We start from the raw sequence: 19,395 nt of genomic DNA on the forward strand, positions 1-19,395 counted from the left end.
TCTTAGTGTAATACCAGTGTATCTACTTTATCCTAGTTCATCTACTAGTATTCTACTTTATGTAAGACTTCATGACACTGGCACTCACTCACTATTAACTAAGGTTTACTGGGTTCCTTTGATAACATTGGATATCCTTAGTTAGAAATCCTAATTATGTTATTCTCAATGTGTCATTTTTAATTTTTGCTATCCCTAGCTATAATTTATGTGATAGTTGCATGAATACTGAGAAAAGATAGGGATAATAAGCCTGGTGTACCAATGACTGCATTACCAATGTTTGAGGTATTTAAGTGCCATTTCATACTTGACAAGGTTTACAAACACATAAGCTGAGTATTGTGCTTAAACAAATGATTTTTTCATTCTTTATATATAGTAGTGCGTAAATGAGATATGCCATCACACTTAAAACTAATTTTTATCCCTTTAATAGCTGACAACAGGGAAAGTATATGGTGTAAGCAGAGTGTCTTTAAGAGGTGGAATAGGAAAGTGAAATGTAACTTCTGTAACTTCAGTTTCAAAGATTTTTTAAAGGCTATGATAGAAAAAAGTCTGATCAGATAAGAAATTACTCCGGGGGTACTCTGGTATAAAAAGGGTGGGAATGATTTTCGAAAAAAATAAATTTTCAAAATTTGGGCGTGGTTGTGGCTAATTTTTTTTTCCCCTAAAAGAAACCAAGTTTTTAAAACACAATTTAAACCAATTAAAACAAGAAGTGTTGAGTTGAAAGCAATGAAAAAATCAAATGCTTTCTCTTGTTTACCTCTTGGAACCATCAGTTGTATACTCTAAAAGATACCACAAATGATTAAAACCTACACTGGATACAATAGGATACAGAGGATACACTGAATACACTGCATACACTAGGATACAGAGGATACACTAGGATACACTGGATACAGTGGATACACTGGATACACTGCATACACTAGGATACAGAGGATACACTAGGATACACTAGGATACACTGGATACAGTGGATACACTGGATACACTGGATACAGTGGATACAGTGGATTCACTGGATACAGTGGATACACTGGATACACTGGATACACTAGGATACACTAGGATACACTAGGATACACTAGGGTACAGAGGATACACTAGGATACAGTGGATACACTAGGATACAAAGGATACAATAGGATACAGTGGATACACTAGGATGCACTGGATACACTGGATACACTGGATACACTGGATACACTGGATACACTAGGATACAGTGGATACACTGGATACACTGGATATACTGGATACACTAGGATACAGTGGATGCACTAGGATACAGAGGATACGCTAGGATACAGTGGATACACTATGATACATTGGATACACTAGGATACAGTGGATACACTAGGATACAGTGGATACACTAGGATACAGTGGATACACTAGGATACAGTGGATACACTAGGATACAGTGGGAGAGCGTCATCATGCACGATAACAGAAAGCATACCGCCAGGACATTGTAATCAGGCATACATGAAGTACTTACCGAATTCCAAGTAAAAATATATATAACGAAAAGACATGAATATTAGACGTATTTGATTTTGCGGTTATATTTTATATATATGTGTGTTTCGATGTATATATGAGGACTTGGACAAATATATTTCCTTTCGACAAATATATATCAGTCTTCGATATTTAGAGCCTCTTTGACAAGCATATATAACGTTGAAATCAGCAGAATATATAAATGGATGTTTTTTAAGTGTTTTCTTTTTATTTATTTCAAGGGAATCACAGAATTTCAATGGTTTGAAGTAATGATCAGAACATCGATGCACAATTTGTGAGTATTTTAAAGAACTTCTATTACTTTAAGTAAAGAGGCCCAGTACTTCAAGGACCATTCATAACAAAGTATATATTAAGGGGGGGGAGGGGTGCAGTTGGGGGGGAGGGGTATAACAAGCTTATGACGGAAAAAATAGAGGAAGAATTGTACATCATTGTTAATCTTATTTTTATTAATATAACTATGATGACCAAATTTTCTCAGTCATATATCATAATTCATATATCCCATCATGTATCCCTTGTATGTTATAAATTAGTTTCGAAAGTTAAGAAAAGGGCTCTATCATCTTCCTAAATCCTCCTCCCAGACCCTTCCAACAAATTATTCATATCGTATAAGCGAAAACGCCATTGAAAGGCGATGGTGTCTTTGAGATCTCAGCATCTTTTCATCTTGTTGCTTTTAACTTTCTTCGAAATCGTTCAGCAAGGTAAATAATGTCTTTGATTTTCGATATTTGTTGTCCCAATGATCTGCAAAACGAATGCTCTTACGACAGCATTGGGTAACTGTTATACATATATAAACGGTCGAGTGCCAAGGAACTTAACCGTGCCTGAAAAACCCTGCCTTTTCAGTCCAAAAACCATATTCAGTCCTCTTTAATCTCTCGTATGAAACCATTTAATCAGTAATTAGACATTCTGGCAAGAAAATTCCCCGTAATCTTTAATGCATTTTTGGGTGGCATCAATGCCGTTCATCGGTTAAAACTCCCGTAGCAAGAACATACGTTTTGTTTTATTTTCTTCACCCAAATTGTCAAAATGGATAGACATATATAAAAATGCTTAAGGATAAAGGGCCTTCTTACATAAAGGGCCTTCTTACTAGTGGCTTTCTTCCAAGCTTTGCTTAATACGTCCCCTTTGAAGCACGCGTATATAAAATGATTTCAAAATCAGTCAATGTCGTTTCGTAAAACGGGTTTACATGTTCTTTTTAAATCGATTGACTTATGAGAAACATAAAAATGCTTACTTTCACATTCAAATTTGAAAAAAAAAAAGGATTGGCTTTATAATTTTGATTTTTCTTTCTCGATCTCTTCGGCAATCCTTTTCCTTCCTGAAAATATTTTTGTTTTTGAGGATATTAAAATGCGAGAATAGATAATATTATTAAAACATCCTTTGAGGTGCATAGACCACAGTTCTAGAATAGAAAAGTGTTAAATATTTATATTAGTTCGGCTACAAGCTATGTAGCTGTGCTTTAAATACAAACATGTTAGTTTTGTGCCTGTCATTACAAGCTTTATACTATGTAAATGAATTTTATTCTTGTTTCACAAAGTAAACGCCATAAAGGGTCCAATAGATATCAAAGGTTCTATTGGAGAAGATGCCTTGTTTATGTGGAATACGACGGATCAAAAAGAAATCATTTCTTCCAGATGGGGAATAAGAAAGGGCAACATCCCCGATCCTCAGTTTATCAGTGTTAATTCATATAATGGAAGGGTGCACATAAACAAAGATATTGGCGACACGTTGAAAAGCAGAGTAGAATTTATTGGAAACTTGACAATTGGTCGTGCTTGGTTTGTGTTGAAGAACCTTACTGTCAATGACACTAATGAATACATTGCAAGCATCAGTGATGATGTATCTGGAGATCTACCATATTATGTGCACCTAAAGGTTGCAAAGAAGGGAAAAGGTAAGCCATGCACTTTTATGGGAGTAATATAACTTTATATATATATATAATTTATTTTATTACAGGACAATGTACAACAAATACAAAAAACAGTTACAATATAAATAGATATAAATAGCAAGAAATTCAGTTTTAGTTATTTACAATCAATTAAAACAGAATTGAAGCAACTTAGCAAACTTAAAAAACAGGAAGAAAAAAAAAAGAAAATTATTTATTCCTTAATATATTTAGAAGATTACAATTTTTGCCCAGATGGAATGATAATTTAATTCAATTTTTTTCATATTCTTTAAATGAATTTATGAAACCTTTAAAACTAATAGTACTTGGCCTGTTTCTGTATTGACATAGATAAAGTTTATATAGCAAAAGAATAAAATTAATCAATATTTGAATTTCTTCTGAGGCGTAGCCAATAACTATTACTTCTATATTCAATCGTGGAACAAGTATATTACATGTTTGTGTAACAAAGCATAGGCTTAGAGTCAATAGAGTTATTTTCTAGAATTAACTAGCAACCTCCAGGGACAGATACAGGGGAGGGGGGGGGGGTATTTCCTGCCTCCCTTTTTAGAGTAAAAGTGAATATTTTTAGGAAAATAGAAGGATATGATTGCATTACAAACCATGTCAAGGGTCAAAATTTAGCTGCATTCACAAGTATGCAGTGCACTGTATGTTATAATTTAATCTGGCATTTTTTTCCCTTTGTACTGCAAAAAGAAGACTCAAAAGAACTTTAAAATAATTATCCACCCTCCTTATTAAAATCCTGTATCCGACCCTGACCTCTTCTGTGAGGTTGGCGGCCAGAAAAAAAACCTTTATCAGCTTATTATAAACTTGTTTAGTTTTAATTAAGCTCAATATCTTATATTTTCCCTCTATTTTCATACGTCTTTTAATTGGGCACTCTGATGCTGCAATAGTCGAATGCTCTTCAAGCATCCTATTTTTCATTATTTGTTTCCACTGCGTTGGAATAAGAGTGATTATTTTAACCCAAGTTAACCATTCTGTATTTTCTAACCCTTTGTTTATTACTACTTCCCAATGAAAACATCTTTTTTTATCCCACACGTCTCTGACAAAACATATATTGACATTTAAAAAATGTTGTCTACTTATAAACACTACAATTTAAAGGAATGAAAAAATTGTTCTATAAAGATTGCCTTAAGACCTCTTCTGGGTTGTCCATGTTTGTAGTACTAAGTTCTGCCCAAACTCTTAAAACATTTTAATAAAATGCAGGAATTTCAGGGGAATACATTTTATATCAAATTTTTTCCGAATACACTCAATTCCTCCAGTATTTAACAGTAATTTTAATGGAATTGTTTTCCAATACTTGCTTTCATCATCAAACAACTTTGTCACCCATCGAAATAAACTAGCCTTAACCATGCTCTCAAATTCCGGTAGCTTTAAACCACCATCCTCATAATTTCCTAATTAACGTAGTATACTTGATTTTTGGCTTGCGCCCGTTCCATATGAAATTAACTATTTCACTTTTAACTAATTTAATAAATATCTCGCTGACCATGTTTTCGAACAAATATGATACAATTTCGATAAGCCTAGAGAGTTAATCACCTGAATTTTTCCTATTAGAGTTAATGTTATCGACTTCCAGATAGCAAGGGTGGTCTTACACTTTTCAAAGTTCTTTTCAAAATTATATTTGTAAAGAAACTTTCGATTACAAGAAAAATAAATTCCCAAAATTTTTATTCCAGTCTCATGGAAATTAACCCAGTTCAATTGCTGCTGCATCTGAGAGGCCTACCCCGGGTCATTAAGTCGCCTTAAATCGCCTTGAAATGCCTTAAGTTTGATCTTTTCAGACTTATTTTTTGCATTTTTGTTTTCATTACTTCTATCATTCATACATTCATGCATTATTTGACCACCATTACCAGAATGCTTTGCAAATTCCCTCGTGAGAAAAATAAGAAAACTTATGAAATGAACAAAACAAAGGAATTCTGGTAGCAGAGGTTCATGACACCACAATGCAAATGCCCTAGCTATTATAGCAGAGCACTCATAGTCATATGAATAATAAAAAACTGGCATAAACTCGACATATAATATTATTGTAAATATTTAAGACATGTCACTTAGAGTACAAACACTATAAGTGTGTAACATAAATACCACTAAATACTAAATTATGCTAATCCTATTGTTTTCTATTGTTTAATTAGCACTATTTACTACTGAGTAGCTATTACCAATACCTGTTTCAATATTATATTGTAAATAACTTTGAAAAATTATGGTAATAAAGCTAAATCATCGTCATCATAATCATCATCAAGTGTTGCACACTTTTAGTGTTTGTACTCTATAATCATATACATAATAACAAACTGATATATACTCATAATATGAAAATAATCAGATATAATATGTAAATAATATTAAGACATGCTATATAAGAGCAGCCAGAATACCTCACTGATATAAGCTGCCATACTAAGTTTTATTTATCTCTGTTGGGTCATTTGATGTTAGATAATTTTAAAATGGATAATGTTTTAAAATTCTATAAGTCTTATTATAAAATAAACCAAATAGTACGTACGCTGTGATTGGTTGATAGCCGTATTTGCATGAGGGTATGTAAACACAGTTGTGACGTCATACATTTCGTGTTTTCCCGGTACAAGTTCAAAAATTTACAGTTTTTTTCGAGGAAAAAAACGCCCCCAAAAATGTATTTTGAAGACGAAGTTCCAAATTTTGACATGTGTCAGGGCCACAGGTATAACCCTATGGTGTCATGCAGGTGTTTCTGATTGTAATATCGACCATGACAATCTCTTGTTGGTCACCGTAACGAGAATTCCCTCAGGAGCTACAACACACGTCCTTCGTCAGGACAGCCTCGGTTGTTCAGCGAAGTGCTTTCTTATGATTTAAATGCACTGTCCGATAAGGAATACAAGTATTTCAAGGAAACAGTCAGCAGCTTCAAACTCTTTCCAGCGATAGCTCTTCAACTCCACAAAATATTTTCTCGAGGCAAGACGAAACAATCGACTTCGCTGCCGTGTTTTCTGGCTGTCAAATTGAGCAAAACCACGTTTCTTTCAACTGAGAATTCCAGTCACAGTGACACTCAGTTATCTACTTTTGATCACTTTCGTAAAGAATATCAATTCTGAAATCTTTTATTAATATTTCTATTCAATCTTTGGACATTTCTTTGTATTTGTTTTAAAGTTTTAGAATGATAAATAATTAAAATAGCTATAGCGATTCTTTCTCGCTTCACATTTGCCTCCTTGGCGTTTATTACACGAAATTTGATTGGCTAACGATCGAAGTTCGTGATGTATGGAGAATTTGTATTTTGATATGAGAATCAAATTCAAATAAAGATTTATTTTCTTGCAAGTGGTAGTGTTTTCCCTTAGTATTTATTTTATAAAAGCAATAGAAAACATTTTTCTCTGTGTTTACATAGCCTGATAGCAACACTCGGGGGGTTGGGAGAATTCTCGACAGTTATGCAAACCCTCAACTACGTCTCGGGTTTGCATAACTGTCTCGAATTCTCCCAACCTCCCCTCGTGTTGCTATCAGGCTATGTAAACACGGAAAAAGTTTTCTATTGCTTAAACGTATTTTGAAGTCAATCTTGCTAAAATATGTGGTTTTTGGTAAATGAGAATATTTGATTTTCCAACCAATACTTTTTTGACTGAGATTACTGAGGTTCTTAGAAAGTTTTTATCGCAGACCATGTCATCACTACTCCAAAATTATACAAACTGTATAAAGTATTGATTCCTTTTTACGTGCAACTCATCTTTATTTAAATTTGGCTCAGAAAATTTAGCTAAGTAAGCATATGTATATGAATAATGCTGGAAATTTAAGGCCTAGAAATACACATACAATTGTATACCTAGACACATTTGACTTTATTCATGAAAGCTTTTACTATGTTTGATAAATAAGACGTACTTTACAGGCAGATCGAGAACATTCTAGAACATTATCTACTTACTCGCGAGATAACGCCATGCAGCCATAGGAATTAAAGTCCCTTCATTCCGATCACTTTCACATTCGCATGCAGCTCACCCTAGTTTATAGCTAGTCATCTCCTCCATTTTAGTGGTGTTATTATACTGACTATTGTAATGCACTGTGAAATTCAAAGAAAACAAACCATCCGAAAAGCCATTCACAAAACAGTATAACATTCGCCATTTGGAAATATTTTGGCACGCAAGGAACTGTGGTTGTGATTACAACTTCTCGCCCCAGATTCTCTCTGTTGTAGGTCTTCAAATCATTGGCAGAGAGGGAGGGGTGGGTTTGGAAAATATAAAATATAGGATGTTCTTCGTCGGTAAGGACAGTAAGTTACAAGTTACAACGAGAAAATTTCTCAAGTTTGGAGGAGTAATGACGTGACCTTTAAAGAGGGCAGGGCATGAAATTGCCCGGACTTCCAGATCAAACTGTATCAGAACTTTCTTCTCCCTACGGTTTCGCACGAGACAAGAAATCAAAAGGTCCTTATTTGAAACCTCTTTTAACATTCTTTCCGCCATAGTCATATTCGCGGGATTCGGGACGTCTTGAGACTTTGAAAGGCAATGTCTGTAAAAATCAAACATAATCGAAAATCCGTGGCCAAGTTGAAAAAATCGATTTTTTTCATATTTGGTCCAAAGATGTGGAATACCATTCCAATAAACGTACTGATGTTCATTTTGAATAATTTCACTTTTATTTTGAGAAAATCGTGAAAATCGATTTTGGCCGTCGGTGCCCTCATTTCAGCCTAAATCCGAGGTGAAAATGGTAGGTCTGAGAAAGGCGCTCGCGTATAAAAATGAAGCAAACTAGAGAAGTTCTGTTTTTGAAATAAAGTAAAGGAAAGATTAATGATTATTTTAAGCTAAAAAATGAATGGGGAAACGCGTTCTAATAAGCGAACAGGAACGTTTTGTAAACTGAATTTTTCGGGTTCTCAAATATCCAAATTTCACCCTTAGTTTGCAAAGCGTATTTTCATGTGCACCGGGTGTTCGGATTTATCTGAAATTCCAGCCATAATACCTTCGAATGTCAAGCAAAATCATATGTAAAATTCAGCTTGGGTTATTCAGTGAGCGCTTTATACGAAACTCTCGAATTCAGAGAAATTTGCGTTGCTTGAGCTCGGCATCCGGCGAAACTTTTTCGAGGCAGACATAAATATATCCTTAATATATTTTCTTGGTGTTCAGTTCTGACATTTGTTTTGATATTATTATTTGTCGATTGAATATTGAGCAATAAATTGTATTTTTTTGCTCTTTTTCGACATTACTTTAAAATGCTGTTACTTAAAAATTACAATTTGAACTAAGCATGTAAACACACGCGTCGGCACGATCTATATGACACTTATAAACAAGCCCATATAACTTCAGAGTTCTAAAAAGAGTTACATTTATGTCCAGATTTAGGACATTTAGACTAAAAAACACCGGGAGATCCTACCTACAAGATAAATTGCTAGATTATTGTTCATACCTAGTACTGAATTTCGGCTTCTATAGTTTTTGCTCGTCGTATAATACTTAGACAGTAATGCGTAATTTACCTTTAATCCAACTGGCATTTCAGCAGAGGCCGGGTGACTTCATTTTACGTACAGTTCCTTGCTGAGGATTAGAAAATTGTCTAATTTTGCAACGTATTTTCTTTAGATTCAAAAATTTCATTTCGAGGAAGCCCAAGATCAATTTTAACAGCTCTTCATTTTGCTTATGGACCTCAGCTCAAGACTTCATCGTAAAAATACTAGCTGGTTCAGTTGTGAAATGTAGTAATGACGTAAATGGAATGTCTATTCTCTTGAAAATTCCTGCTGTCATAATCGGTTTTATAAATGAAAATCCAAATAATAAGAAAGCAGTAAAAAGAAAATTAATGTTCTTACTAGTCAAGCGGGTGTTGGTAATCATTGCAAGGGGCGTAGCGAGCCTTTAGTCTAGTCAAACATTTGGATCGCCACTACTCCCTCCTCCTCCCCCCCCCCCCCCCCCCCCCCCTCCCCCCTTTCTACGGCCCTTGCTATGATTACCAACATAGCATTACTGTCTAAGTATACGACGAGCAAAAACTAAAGGAGCAATAATCAAGCATTTGAATATTTGAGAACCCGAAAAATTCAGTTTACAAAACGTTCCTGTTCGCTTATTAGAACGCGTTTCCCCATTCATTTTTTAGCTTAAAATAATCATTAATCTTTCCTTTACTTTATTTCAAAAACAGAACTTCTCTAGTTTGCTTCATTTTTATACGCGAGCGCCTTTCTCAGACCTACCATTTTCACCTCGGTTTTAGGCTGAAATGTACGGTGGCCGAGAGGGGTCATCCAAAGTCGAAATGCCAAACTGCCCAAATCGAAAATCGATACACGCTGAAGACAAAGTAAGTCCTTTTCTAGTCTATTATCGCTTCAGACAATTTGACTTGGAGCACTTTCGCTTAAGCCAATTCGACTTGGAGCACTTTCGCTTAAGCCAAGTTGACTTGAAGCACTTTCGCTTAAGCCAATTCGACTTGGAGCACTTTCGCTTAAGCCAATTCGACTTGGAGCACTTTCGCTTCAGCCAATTCGACTTGGAGCACCTTCGCTTCAGCCAATTTGACTTGGAGCACTTTCGCTTATTGGCCGAGAAGGGTCATTGGAAAACTTTACCAGGCGTTCCTAGTATCACCACAGGTAACCCACAAAACTGTTATACTTCGAAAGAGAAAAACAAGATGGCGGACGAAGATGGTGAGGAGTCAAAAACTATTTGAATGCAGCTTATTATGCATATATTGCACGAATTTTGGTAGCTTTTTTGCTTAATAATGAAATTGCATTTTACAGAAATAAAGAATTTCGTAGAAAATCTTGTACATCAAAATAAGCCCGTGGAAATTATAAGAAGATATATAAAGAAAAAATTCGACATGGCGATTGGTCGTAAGTAGCCTTTACTTCATTAATTACTAAGCTTAATTATAATCTTACATTTTTGTTATTATCTAAGCTAAGATTTCCAGATTTACGCCCCATTCATATTATTATGATTTGTTACTTGTACACTTTTAGCATTTAAGCTTATTAGACTTTTATTGTTTTAATTAAGGGTATATAATTTCCCTTATTAAAAACTTTAAGCTTAAGTTTAAGCCTATATATTAAGACTTAATTAAGTTGAGCTTAATGTTGAAAAATAATCTGCCTGCCTAGGAAAAGTACACTTCAAAGATTTCAGAAGAAGCATGGTGTTCATCGTCATGACCAAAATCTTCTTCCTAAGGATGTTATGTCTGCCATATTGGTAGGTACTATTATGTAGAAGGTCAGCAGGAACAGCACACTTGAAAGAGGGATTAGGATTTAGCTAACTCTTTTTATGGTAATAATAACTATTAATGCCTCACATGACCTGTCGAACAACTGTTTCTTGGTAATTGGTTGTCAGGTCATTGACAGTTAATGGTCAGCAAGCATCAAAATACGAAAGAAAATAATGAAGAGAAATAGATTAGAACTCCAAAACAAGGAATTTACTTACCCAAAGCCTAAGTAAATTCTAAAAGTGTACAAGTAACAAATCATAATAATATGTATGGGGCGTAAATCTGGAAATCTTAGCTTAGATAATAACAAAAATGTAAGATTATAATTAAGCTTAGTAATTAATGAAGTAAAGGCTACTTACGACCAATCGCCATGTCGAATTTTTTCTTTATATATCTTCTTATAATTTCCACGGGCTTATTTTGATGTACAAGATTTTCTACGAAATTCTTTATTTCTGTAAAATGCAATTTCATTATTAAGCAAAAAAGCTACCAAAATTCGTGCAATATATGCATAATAAGCTGCATTCAAATAGTTTTTGACTCCTCACCATCTTCGTCCGCCATCTTGTTTTTCTCTTTCGAAGTATAACAGTTTTGTGGGTTACCTGTGGTGATACTAGGAACGCCTGGTAAAGTTTTCCAATGACCCTTCTCGGCCAATAAGCGAAAGTGCTCCAAGTCAAATTGGCTGAAGCGAAGGTGCTCCAAGTCGAATTGGCTGAAGCAAAAGTGCTCCAAGTCAAATTGGCTTAAGCGAAAGTGCTCCAAGTCGAATTGGCTTAAGCAAAAGTGCTCCAAGTCGAATTGGCTTAAGCGAAAGTGCTCCAAGTCGAATTGGCTTAAGCGAAAGTGCTCCAAGTCGAATTGGCTTAAGCGAAAGTGCTTCAAGTCAAATTGGCTTAAGCGAAAGTGCTCCAAGTCAAATTGTCTGAAGCGATAATAGACTAGAGAAGGACTTACTTTGTCTTCAGCGTGTATCGATTTTCGATTTGGGCAGTTTGGCATTTCGACTTTGGATGACCCCTCTCGGCCACCGTAGAAATGAGGGCACCGACGGCCAAAATCGATTTTCACGATTTTCTCAAAATAAAAGTGAAATTATTCAAAATGAACATCAGTACGTTTATTGGAATGGTATTCCACATCTTTGGACCAAATATGAAAAAAATCGATTTTTTCAACTTGGCCGCTGGATGTTTGATTCTTACAGACATAGCCTCTTAACGGGAAGTGTACTTGAAAGCTTGAAATGACTGGTAACGAACAAAATGGCGGATTTCTTGTGGATGTTGAAAAAGTGAGCAAGAGGACGAGAAAGACGTACGCTGTGTCAAAGACACCTTCCAAGTTTTTTAATCAACCAAAGAAGTAGTAACAAATGCTTTTGAGTCTCGACGATTGTCAGAAGAAGTGTTTGAATTCAGAAAAAAGCTTGCTTATGGAAGCTGATATGGATTGGGAGTATTTTGCTGGTTAAGGTCTGACGTAAAGCATCGAATAGGATAGGTTCCTGAGAAGGAAAGTTAAGCTGATATAAAAAGATTGAGGTAATGTGTCAACAACCAAGTTTTCATGTGAGGATCATCAAGGAAACAGCAAAAACAGTTTCTGAAACCTTTTTGAACATTTCTATTGTCGAAGCTTATATTTTCTTAAACTTCATCTTTGGTATGTAAAACATTAGATTTGCATTAGGTATATAAGCTTAAGCTTATATGGTACTGTTTTTAGAATATTTCGTAGGCAATTAAGGCTTAATATATATAAATTCATAAGCTAGTTTTTATGAAAGAAATCAGATTTTGCCTCTGTTGTCATTATGATGTCATTTGACCTGAACACAAATCAATATAAAACAATGGAATGAAACTAGTAGTGTTAGATATTAAAGTAGTGGGTTTCAAAGTCTGCTTACTCCAGTGTTGTTATGTTGGTATAGACCATTTGCACTGATTCCCAAGAGGAATAGAACTGGAGGACAAAATAATGAGTTTTTTTTCACATGAGAAAATACAGCTTATTGTTTTGGGAATCAGGGCAAAGAGTCTATTAAGAGTTAGAAACAGAAATGATAGACCATTTTCACAACTATCATATGACTGCTTCTACAGGTTAAGCCACTATATTGTTTTTGCAATGATTAACACTGGTTATCATAGTGAGAAATGTTAGCTGCTTGAGTACTTGCACTAAACTCATGAGAGAATTAATTGTTGCTAACAGCACTAATATCTACGCAGACAAAATAATAACAAAATAGCGTAACTTAGCAATATTTTGTACTGATTTATGTTCATAGGTTTAGTGCGAGCATGCTAGGATGTGTTAACACCCTTATTCATACCATTTATGGTATCTTACAGGTGCCAGTATAAGATCAGAAATGCCAATGCAAACTGGGGAACCAAGGCTACTGAGACAAGTCTCTCTATTAATCAATCACAGTTTGCATTGGCATTTCTGATTTTATACTGGAACCTGTTAGATACCGTAAGTGGTATAAATAAGACAGTCCTTTGTTTACCTTTAATTAGATAAATCATTTTATTTATTTATTTACAAGAAACTAACTTTGCTCCCTTAAATCACCTTAGTTGCTTTAAATCGCCCTTAAAATACCCAAAATGTCATCATATTTTCTTCTTAAATTGCCTAAAGTCACCCTAAAAAATTACCCAAAATTCCATCATATTCTCTTAAATCGCCTTAAGTCGCCTTAAAGTTGCTTTAAATTACGGCGACTTTAGGACCCGCGGTAGGCCTCCTGAGGAATTTCCAAAGCACTATTATCTAGGGGCGTTTGTGGACCAATCCATCCTATTTCCGATTTCTCCGCGCATATTTATGCTAAGAGAAGAATAGCTGGAAAAAATTAATTCTTAGTGTTTCAAGTACTTTCGTAAAAGAGTCCCGGTCTTTTGCAGGAAAAAAATTGTATCAACAGCAAATAGTATGATTTTAATCAGATTTTCCAGAATACTAAACCCTTTAATTTCTCGATTGTTTCGTATCATTGTTGCCATTCTACTTGAAACTGCTCTATTGCAAATCTTGGTATCCACATTTATCAAACTGATAGGCTGTCATATAGTCAGTAGGTTAATTAAGTCTCATGAACTTTACGCAAAGTACTCTCATATTATCATAATGGATTGTATTGTATATTGTTTTCATATTTACGTGTAAATGTATTGTGTTTCGGCCTTATATACGCCCTGTGCCCTGTCTTGATGTCAGTTGAACGCTGTTTTAATGTTATGAGACTTAAACCTTACTATGATCGGTGTGATTCCTTTGATCTTAAATCTGAGACGATGCTCAATGTCGATGTCATCTTCTTCTACATCCCCACCAACACACCATATATACCTTCATAACAACTTCATCAAGGTCTTTATCATCTTCTTCTTGTACTTTGTGTATTTCTAAATTGTCCTTTCGAGTATACATTTCTAAGTCATCGTGTTTTACCTATAGATCATGTTCGTTATTTTGTGCTGTTTTGAGATTTGTTGTGCATACATCTAAGTTCTTGAGCTCCGTCACTTTTACTTTTAATTCTTTATTTTCCTTCTTCGGCTCTTCCACTGTCTTGACTTGGAAATTCAAGCCTTCTTTCAGTTCTTCCATCTCCTTCAATTCCTCAGTGTTCTTTTGAACATCTTTCAGCACGGCGTAGATGGTTAATGGATGTTAAGGACAGTTCTCCGGTCGAGTTTTTTTCAGTTATATCGTCGCCATTGTCCGCCATTTTCCTCAACTTCGCATTTGGTGATGTGGCAGCTCAGATCCAGAAGAGGAGGTTGATGATATATCGTCTGTAGTTCTTCTAGTTCCTGAAGATATTGCGTTATTCATCCAAAATAAAACAAACGGTCTGAAATTTACTGATAATTCCCAGAATTCATAACGGTTCAGACGAGAGCTTCAAACATACGTCTTGACCCTCGCCATGTCAACCAGTTTATTATACTACAGTTGGTTATGGGCCATCGATATCGACCAACACTATCTGTTTTAATCAAAACGGCCCATGTAGTGATGCATGACCTTATCTAGCCACAAAATGTTAATAGGAAATCAGATTTAGCTTTATAATATAGACGATCCTGTAGACAGCATTTACACACACTGAATCGACTTAACGTTGGAGTTAGAAGGTAAACCATCTTGAGTTTAGCCCAGACACCTGGTAAAACCACATGGATCCCGCGCGATATTTTTTCAATTATCACGTTTTCATTAACACCAACAGAAGGACCTTCTCCACCCCAGACACTACAGCTGCTGCTCCGAACATTACAAGTAACGCTTTGATAGCTTCAGCATAAATAAAAAAAAACTGGAATACTGATATACGGCTATGATATGCATATATTATAATATTAATTTCAGTACTACATGCAAGCGTATTTAAAACCTATAGTTGTCGTATTTAGAATGTTCTATTTCTAAATGACTAATTCTTAATGTTGTCATTTTATATCATTTTAATGGACATTTTTCATCTTATTTTTTACTCGGCACTTTTATAATATTTTACTCTTCTATATTCCAGACAAATAGTGAAAAAATAGTGATTTTGCATCATTTCCTTAATTTTGTTAGTGTTGCATAAATAATTTAACAATAGCTTGCTAATTTTTTTTTTTTTTTTGTTTTTTTTGTTTTTTTGAAAGGCTGGAGTCAGTCGCGACTATACGATAGAAAAGAGAGACATAGACAGAGAAAGAGAGAGAGAGAGAGAGAGCGAGAGAGAGAGGGAGATCAGCAGTCTGAATAAACTTACATTATAATTGTGTAACTTATTTTATTTATTTTATTATTGCTATAGGAGCACCGACAACTAAAACAACTACAAGTTCGAACATTACAAGTAAGTCCACTAATAAGTAATCATGTTATATTAATATTTAGTAGCATTTGAATTTATAACGTTGCACTTATATGACTATATATACATATATATACAGCGATATGCAGAAATTCTGATCCAAGCAAGTATATAGTATATAACTATATCGGGTGCATTATGGGTAATGGACTCGCGGGATTCAAAGCGGGATTCAAAGTACCAATGCGTTGGCTGGCGTTTTGTTTAAGATAAGTTACCTTTCAAAACAAAATCCGCTTATTCCAACCAGAAAAATAATTTTCACCCTGCCTAGGACTCGACAGTCGGCGTTATTTTCAATATAAACCGTTGTTTATTTTGTGCACTTTTGAGTAATACAAACGGCTTTAATGCAATGATGATTAATATTCAAACTCTCACTCTCGTGAGTGAACTTGTTTTGCATAACTAAACTGCAAAGCTTTTAATAGCTTGAGCCAAAAGAGAGAGAGAGAGAGAAATAAAAGAAAAGTAACCACAAAGAATCACTAAGTTATCAGAGGAGAAGTGGAAGAATATGCCTCTCTTAAGTAAGAATAACCTCTGTTTATCTAGAAATTATATTCAGCCTGTTCATCAACTGAGATTTGACTTAGTTGATGCTCAATAATAATGACACGGTAGACTACGAATAAAGCAAAATATCCTATCCAGAGTAGCTCATGACCAAAATATTTTTGTACCACTTTTGTCATAAGTCATATTACCGACTGTCCTAGGAGTGATTGGTTGTTTTAGAAGGGCACATATAAATAAGCGAAGAACGAGTTCAGAATTGATCTCTGCTCGACCGAAACTTCCAAGAAGAGCGATTTCAGAACTGATTTTAAACTTAACCAATTGCAAAACTTCCAATGTTTCACTTTACATCAATAAAACCGTTTACAATATGACATTTTTTTCTTATAGTGCAGAGGTATTAAAAAGTGAACACATAGTTCCCGCCTCTTGACTTTAGCGCTGTTCATAAACAACACTCGGTAGGCCAGCTAACGCTTTGGTACTTAGCTTTGAATCCAGCGGGTCTATTACCCATAATGCACCCGATATAGTTATATCTATATACTTGGTTGGATCAGAATTTCTGCATATCGCTGTATATGTATATATATATATATGTATATATAAATTAGATATATGTATAAATGTATGCAACAACGTTTCTGCAATCGAGTGTATATATATATATGGTCTTGTAACTAGAAGGCGCAAAAAGTTCCTAGGCTACCAGATATAACAAAGATCATAAGATCTCATTCTAATATTATCTCTAATTCTGAACAACTCCAGGAGATTTTTCCTTCCAAATCTATTATGCCTGGTTTTAGAAGAACTAAAATCCTTAAGGAACGTCTTGCGCCTTCTAGATACAAGACCAACAATGTTCAATCAATAACTGATAATAATGGTTGTTTTAAATGCAATTACAAGAAGTGTGATCTTTGTAAGAACTTCTTGAAGCAATCGGATAATTTTAGAAGTTTTTCCACTGGCCACACTTATAAGATCAAACAGCCCTATTACGTGTACTTCCACTAATATAATCTATCTTATTTCTTGTAATAACACAGGGATCCCGGCTTGGTGATGCTAAATCGGTAAAACGATCACGTTTCATATGTTGATGACATTACATAATAATCGTAACTCAATACACCCCTATACAAACAGTCACTACGTAATAGAACACCACTGTTTGTAACGCGAAACTTAGTACCGTAATAAATTCAAATTCAAATACATAACGGCTAAGTGTAACGCACGCGTTAAGAAGAGAGAAAGGAGAGAAGCTTCTCTCCTTTCTCTCTTCTTACGGGGCGTCTAACGCTATTGCATTACAAGTTCTATTACGTAGTGACCGTTTGTATAGGGGTGTATTGAGTTACGATTATTATGTAATGTCATCAACATATGAAACGTGATCGTTTTACAGATTTGGCATCACCAAGCCGGGCTCCCTGTGGTGATAAGCGTAAGCTTCAATATGTTGGTTCAACATCCAACCAAGTTAATTAAAAGTTCGCTTTCGAAATCACAAATCAGCTATTCTCACCAACAAAACTAATTGTGAGGTAGCTATTCACTATAATAGTAGTCCTTATCAACTTAGTGAATTCACGTTCACTTGCATAGAGCAAATTATTGACTTAGATAATATTTATGCTAAGCTCTTGTCTCGAGAGGCCTATTGGGCCACGCAGTTACGTACGTTACGTCCCAATGGCCTCAACAAGAGACAAGAATTTAAATCTAAACGTAGAATTCAGTTTTAATTCTAGTGTTTTTATTATATTACAATAGATTGCTGCAACCTTCCCTGTTATTCCATTCCCCATGGTGGTTGCACCTTTCACTTTTGTTTCTTTATATCAGTTTCATTATCTTACAAAAGACTGATGTAGCCCGTGGTCCATGCTTTTCGTCTGAATTTACTGGTTACATTATCCTTTTGTTCTTATGCCCTTTATATACTAGTTGTTTGGCTATTCATTCTTTACTTTTTTATTTTTTATCCTGTATATAAGATATTTGAACCAAATAGAGATTTTATGTTTTCTTGCTTGAGTATCAAAACGTAGTCCACTTGACCTCGAGGTTTAATTATTAATTGACATGACTATTATGCATCCTTACTCTTTACCAGTAGTCAGTAATTTTACTAAGTGTATTGTAAACAAATCAGTAGTGTGCGTTACATTATCACGAGGTGCAATTTAGTGTTCACTATTCCTAATAAGGTTTATCTATCGAGGATGGGCATGCGTATGAGGTTGGTCATATAATCTCATACGCCCAGGGTTCAACCACATTTTAGCCCTTGCGAGCACACTTTCTACTTCGTATCGTCGAAATTCATAAGGGAACTCAAACTTATTTCATTTTTGTACTCTTTTTAACTTTTGATTACTCTAACTATTTGTCTTTTAAGCACCACCCAAAACGAACTCGTCGAACATACTAAGGCACATTAAGGGTTACCTAATATTAATGGATATTGCACTGGTGATGTGGCACTTTTAAATTTAAATAAATTAAAGGCCACACTTTATATTAGAAATATTATTTAGTGATGTTTATTACAACTTGAATTTGACTAATTTCGTTTGCTTGAATTGCAAACTTTAAAAAAAATGTTTTCTTTTATTTTGTTTTTCAGGGTTTTTGTTCCCAATGAAGAGAGGAAGGGAGTCAAAATTATTGAAGGATTGCTGCAGATCTTAGCTTGTAAAGAGTTGAATAGAATTGCTTTGCGATGGCGGGCTTTCGCAGTAACTAAAACTTTGCTATGCGTGCTTGGCGGTAACGGATATGGCGCGGCGTTTGTTTCAAAATAAAAAAAATGTTATCTACAAGACAATAGAATGCCTTGATTACAGTTTTCGTCTTATTACACTGTCACATTATTTATTTGTAACACATTCTTACTGTCTCTTTAAACCTACAGTTTCCCTATCGTGCTATAGGATAACTCTACAGCGATGTGCAACATTTCATTACCTCGATCTGTACCTTTCTGTCGCCTGTATCTGTATCTCTTCTACCGCGATGTGTAATTTTACAATACCTCCATGCGTAACTCTACTGTGATAGGCCTACCACGGGTCCTTAAGTCGCCTTA

General features: G+C 34.9%; 1 protein-coding gene and 1 long non-coding RNA gene across 3 annotated transcripts; one reads left to right on the forward strand and one right to left on the reverse strand.

Annotated features, from left to right (window-relative positions):
- The first annotated feature begins 2,132 nt into the window (after positions 1-2,132).
- Positions 2,133-19,152, forward strand: LOC148913245 (uncharacterized). Of its 2 annotated transcripts, none has more exons than XM_089026192.1 (4): positions 2,133-2,261; positions 3,128-3,493; positions 15,717-15,758; positions 18,934-19,152. In XM_089026192.1, the coding sequence occupies exons 1-4, from the start codon at positions 2,192-2,194 to the stop codon at positions 18,996-18,998; spliced, it is 543 nt and encodes a 180-aa protein (XP_088882318.1). In that variant the 5' UTR covers positions 2,133-2,191; the 3' UTR covers positions 18,999-19,152. The 2 variants fall into 2 exon arrangements, with proteins under 2 accessions (XP_088882318.1, XP_088882317.1); XM_089026191.1 differs by lacking the exon at positions 18,934-19,152 and adding an exon at positions 18,706-18,881.
- Positions 3,325-7,736, reverse strand: LOC148913246 (uncharacterized). Its single transcript, XR_016119091.1, has 2 exons — positions 7,524-7,736; positions 3,325-3,468 (listed from the first exon to the last, which is right to left on the reverse strand). It is a non-coding gene; the product is annotated as an uncharacterized LOC148913246 (long non-coding RNA).
- Positions 19,153-19,395: the final 243 nt, after the last annotated feature.

This window comes from Actinia tenebrosa, unplaced genomic scaffold (genome assembly GCF_029948245.1).
Source record: "Actinia tenebrosa isolate PJP-AT-01 unplaced genomic scaffold, QUT_ActTen_1.0 PGA_scaffold0__85_contigs__length_37466705, whole genome shotgun sequence".
Classification (NCBI taxonomy): Eukaryota; Metazoa; Cnidaria; class Anthozoa; order Actiniaria; family Actiniidae; genus Actinia; species Actinia tenebrosa.